The sequence below is a fragment of the Schistosoma mansoni genome, chromosome 4, assembly GCF_000237925.1.
Source record: "Schistosoma mansoni strain Puerto Rico chromosome 4, complete genome".
NCBI classification, from domain to species: domain Eukaryota; kingdom Metazoa; phylum Platyhelminthes; class Trematoda; order Strigeidida; family Schistosomatidae; genus Schistosoma; species Schistosoma mansoni.
In genome coordinates, this window is record NC_031498.1 from 26087979 (window position 1) to 26092611 (window position 4633).

Here is a 4633-nt window from a genome sequence, read left to right on the forward strand (position 1 = left end):
GAATGAATAAATTTATCTGCCCAGAATAACCTATGTGGGCTTGGCATGGTATCAACCACTACACCCTCAACTATCACTAAAGACCATGGATTCTAGTTTGAATCTGGAATATTTTGTTGTCTTTCTACACTACCAGGTATCACACGATTCTGAACGAGCGCCTGTCACTCATTACATACATATGTAATACTGTACCTTAGTCACATCTTTTTAATTTAACAACAAAAAGTGGTGATCAAATGCTGTGCACATTTACGCTTAATGTGGCAGAACTTCATTGACTATCAATCCAAAACACCTAGAGCTAGCTGTCAAAACTATAAATCTGAGGTTTGTTTCTGTCATCGTACTGATGTTGAACAACATAGTGAAAACTGACTTATTACTGTTTGGTTTCTGAATATCTTCGTAATGTTTATTGAAATGTACAGTATATATGAACAGGAATTATGGACCAAAACAATAACAAATAATTCACTAACGAGGTCAAATACATTGAGAAAAGAAAACAGTGGTAGATAACAAAGTTAGTTAGTCCGATATTGTTTATCACAGAATAATGAAGTGAGAAAATAATGTAAAGAACAAAAAAAGTGACGGAAAATTTTGTATTTATGGATAGAACCAATCAAGAAAATGAAGAGAGAATGTTAAGATTATAAGAATAAAAAGCATCCAAAATTGTACAGTTGCTTTAGAATTGATTGCTTCACGAAGTAATTCATTTCCCTGACGAATATACTCAGTGGCAGTTACAGACGAGTCAGCTATCTTTTCAGTTGTCTATAGGGTAACAGTAAACAAAATAAAAGAATTGACATTCCAACAACAACAATAGTTAAAGTTTAGAACAGCAAGAACAACCGAAAATAATGTTAAGGACTATTGCCTAGGTGATTGTGACAAGTTTAAAAAGATAATAAGGTATGACTATAAGTTACGGATGAAATCAGAGTTAAGATATCAACTCTTGAATTTTTGTGCACAGTTCATTTTGGCATTAAAGCTAATATCAGTTTGTGAAAAAGAACCCCTAACTAGTAACTCTAAATCTCAGTCCCAATTTTTAACATTAATTTCTAACTCTATTATGACCCTAGTAATTCGTTAAGGTTCTCGCAAGACTACTTTAGTATCACACAAAGGTTGTCTATAAACTATAATTTCGCCGATAATTACATGTCACACGTAAGAGTGATTACTAAAACTTGATTTCCTAGTCAATGCAAAAGGAAAAAATTTCAATGACAACTACTTTTAGCTGTTAAGGAATAAGTTTTTTGTAAATCATTTTTAAGGGGCTTTCGAAACATTCAAGAAACTAACACTTCTGGGATTTGGATTTAGGAGAAATGGTACCGCATTCAGAGGAACATAACGTTAAGCTACTCGAAAACGTAGTATATATGTGAAATTATCTTGCCTAACTATAAGCCCCCAAATGCCCTGGTACGGCCAAAAGTGGGAGAGTCCGCTCTCCCTCTTCAAATTCTCTCACGTGGCCACGCGTATATAGCCTCTGCCACTCAAGTCCTACTCACTGCCTTCTCGTGGCATTATTGTTGTTTACAAAATTGAGAGGACGAAAAGTGAATGTACGGCGCTTTAACCGGGTCGGTGGACACGGAAAGTTCACCTAGAGGAGTTGGAAAACCCTGATTCCAAATCAACGGTGCACATGGGCTCCAGTATCCTGAGGGAACAAACGGCGTACGAATCAATCATTGATCACCGGCCATCATGGGACTGCATCTCTTCACGATGCTCCACTGCCCTGTGGATGAGACCTTTAGGTCGGCGGCTCCGGGTGTGGCCCCCTAAGAAAACCACCTGCTTCGGTTTGGGCACCTGGGCAGTATCACAGCCCTCACACAAATCTCATTTGATATGTGCGGCGCATATGTATCTGATGCTTCCTTGTACCAATATTTATGTGTTTAAATAAAATAAAATAAACTTTAAGTTATCTGTTATGCATCAACGTGAAATACCATTTGTTTACATTGAATAATACAGTAAGTGTATTAAAAACCCTTCAATAAACATAAATAAATAACATATTTGTAATATCCCAATGAGTAGAAAAATTAGATTTTCTGGCATTTCGCAACTCAGTGTAAGCCACTTCTTCAGAGAATAAATAACCAAATTAACATTAATCCAAGTCTAAATAGTACAACGGAACAACACGAATATTAGGTGCGATCAATCGAAAAACAGGGCTAAATAAATCAATGTCATGTCATTTCATTTTGGTCAAGGTGATTCATAAGCGACAGGTAAGTATATTTGTGTGTGTGTGCACTGTTAAGGATGAAAAATGTGTAACAAAGGATAGAGTTTAATTTGTAAGGTAAAACAGTATGAATAGTAAATAATATCAGACTAGGTGACTAGGATAGATATTCCAAGTAGGATGTATAGTGAGGCCTTCCTTTCTATTGAGAGCAGTAGGATTAAGCATTATATGGAACGCTTCAGCTACTCTCCTTTCATTGTAATTGGAAAAACCTTTTTGTAGTATTTTGATATTTTTGAAATCAATTTGATGATTATTGAAAATGGCGTGAACTATCATTGCCGATTTAATATGAAGTTTATCTAGTTCTACATGATTAATAGGAAGTTTCTTTGTGTACCTAATATGTTCTTTAGCACGAGTCAAGATTTCGCGAGATGACTCTCCCATATAGTGAGCATTACAATCGACAACCTCTAAATTGTAGAAACAGTTCCGTGTAGACATGAATGGGATTTTTTTTAATTGAACTAAAGTATTTCGAAGTGTGTTCATTGTTTTGTGATATACTTTAATTATGTGTTGTTTTAAGATCCTTTGGAGTGCTTCTGTTGTGCCATGACGATAAGGTAAACTGCAGTGGCAATCAATGGCATATCATACGGATTATTATTATCACGTACTGAACTGTCTTGCATTAATATACTTCTAATACTCTTCAGAGGAAAATTATTAAATTGTAAGATACTAATTACACACTTTTGTTCTTTTAGCGTGTCCTCATCTGAAGTGATGATCTTGTTGGCTCTTCTAAAAAGATTTAAGGATAACACGATCTAAGCAATGAAAAGATGCGCTGAATGGAAGTCAATATGACTATTAGAGTGCGTGGGCTTTCGGTAGATGGATAGATTTAGAACTCCTTTTATATTTCTTTTCACTAAGCGATCTAAGAAAGGTAGCTCACCATGTTCATTTTCATTCGTGAATTTGATGTGAGATGAAAGTGTATTTATCCGTTTTGAAAACAATCTTAGATGACTCTTTTTTATCACTACAAATGTATCATCTACATATCTAAGCCAAATTCGTGGTTTAATGTCGTTAGTGAAAATATTTGATTCTATGTGTGCCATAAAAACGTTGGCCACAATCGGGGACACGGGGTATACCATTGCTACACCACTAGTTTGTTTGTTTAACATTCCGTTGAAAGTGAATAGAGTCGAATTTAAGCAGAGTTTTAAGGATCTCATGATTAAACTGATGCTTGAAGGACATCTGTCAAAAAGAGTATTGTCATTCTCTAGTAAACCACTAATGAATTCTAAGCATTTATCAATAGGAATACTAGTGTATAATGAGACGACATCAAAGCTTACCATGACTTCATTCTTCTCGATAATTTTGATTTAAAGTCATATCTATTTTAATCATATTATGTAAGTTAAGCTGTAGTGGCTTTAATATGCTACTTAGACATTTAGATAAAGCATATGTCGGTGTGTTGGTAAAGTCTACTATCGGTCTTAAAGGGATATCTGGTTTATGAATTTTAGATAAACCATAAAACCGTGAAGTATTACATGATTCGGGATACAGAGCAAACCAAAGCGAGACCCAATGGCTGGTTTTAGCTCTTTCAAAAGTTCACTTGTTTCTGAGTTGACTTTATTTTTTATCGTTTGAGAATTTATTGGATTGATTTTTTGACATGGTCCTGTTGCAAGATGTTCAAGAGCTTTATTAACATAATCTGTTCTATTCATGACCACTGTTGTGTTGCCTTTGTCTGCTTTTGTGATTATAATCGTTTTGTCTTTTTGAAGCGAATGCAGAGCCTTGTATTCTTCTTTTGAGATGTTTGGTGTAAGGTGTTTTTGTTTAGTCAAAATATGGGACGTCTTTTGACGTAATAAATGCGATTATTTTTCCGGTAGTTGTGCGATTATTGGTTCTATTGTAAGGATGGCTCGTCGCTAAACTCTAGGAAGCCTCAAGAAGGCCAGAAAGAGCCGAAGACATTCCATCCAATCACTGCTAGGGGAATATTCTAGAATGTCGACGTGTAGCTTCCTCATTGGATGGATACGAATGACCCCCTATGTGCCTATTGGTTGTCTGAAATGATGATTTACTCTTAGTCAACAACTATAAATACATGAGATTTCTGCACCATATTTTGACACTTTTGGGGAATAAAATTCCTACTTACTAGTCTTCTATCTTCTCTCTTGCGACGTTGCGGATTCGATCGTTCAAGTAGCCTAGTAGTACGCGGCATAGTAAGAATCAAAGTTCTAGATATAACAACTGGCGACGGGGTTAATTTATCAAAATGTCTATTACCTTTGATCAATTCGAAGCTTTTCTAGAGCGCCATGAAAGACGCAA

At 35.5% G+C, this 4633-nt stretch overlaps 1 protein-coding gene across 1 annotated transcript in view; it reads right to left on the reverse strand.

The window, feature by feature from the left end:
- Positions 1 to 612: 612 nt before the first annotated feature.
- Positions 613 to 4633, reverse strand: part of Smp_136960 (putative sideroflexin 1,2,3) — a gene marked incomplete at both ends in the record, with an annotated part of 82495 nt that continues 78474 nt past the window's right edge. Inside the window, one exon of the mRNA XM_018797329.1 lies at positions 613 to 783. Coding sequence (XP_018652382.1) covers positions 613 to 783 — 171 coding nt within the window. The remainder of the gene's footprint in view (positions 784 to 4633) is intronic.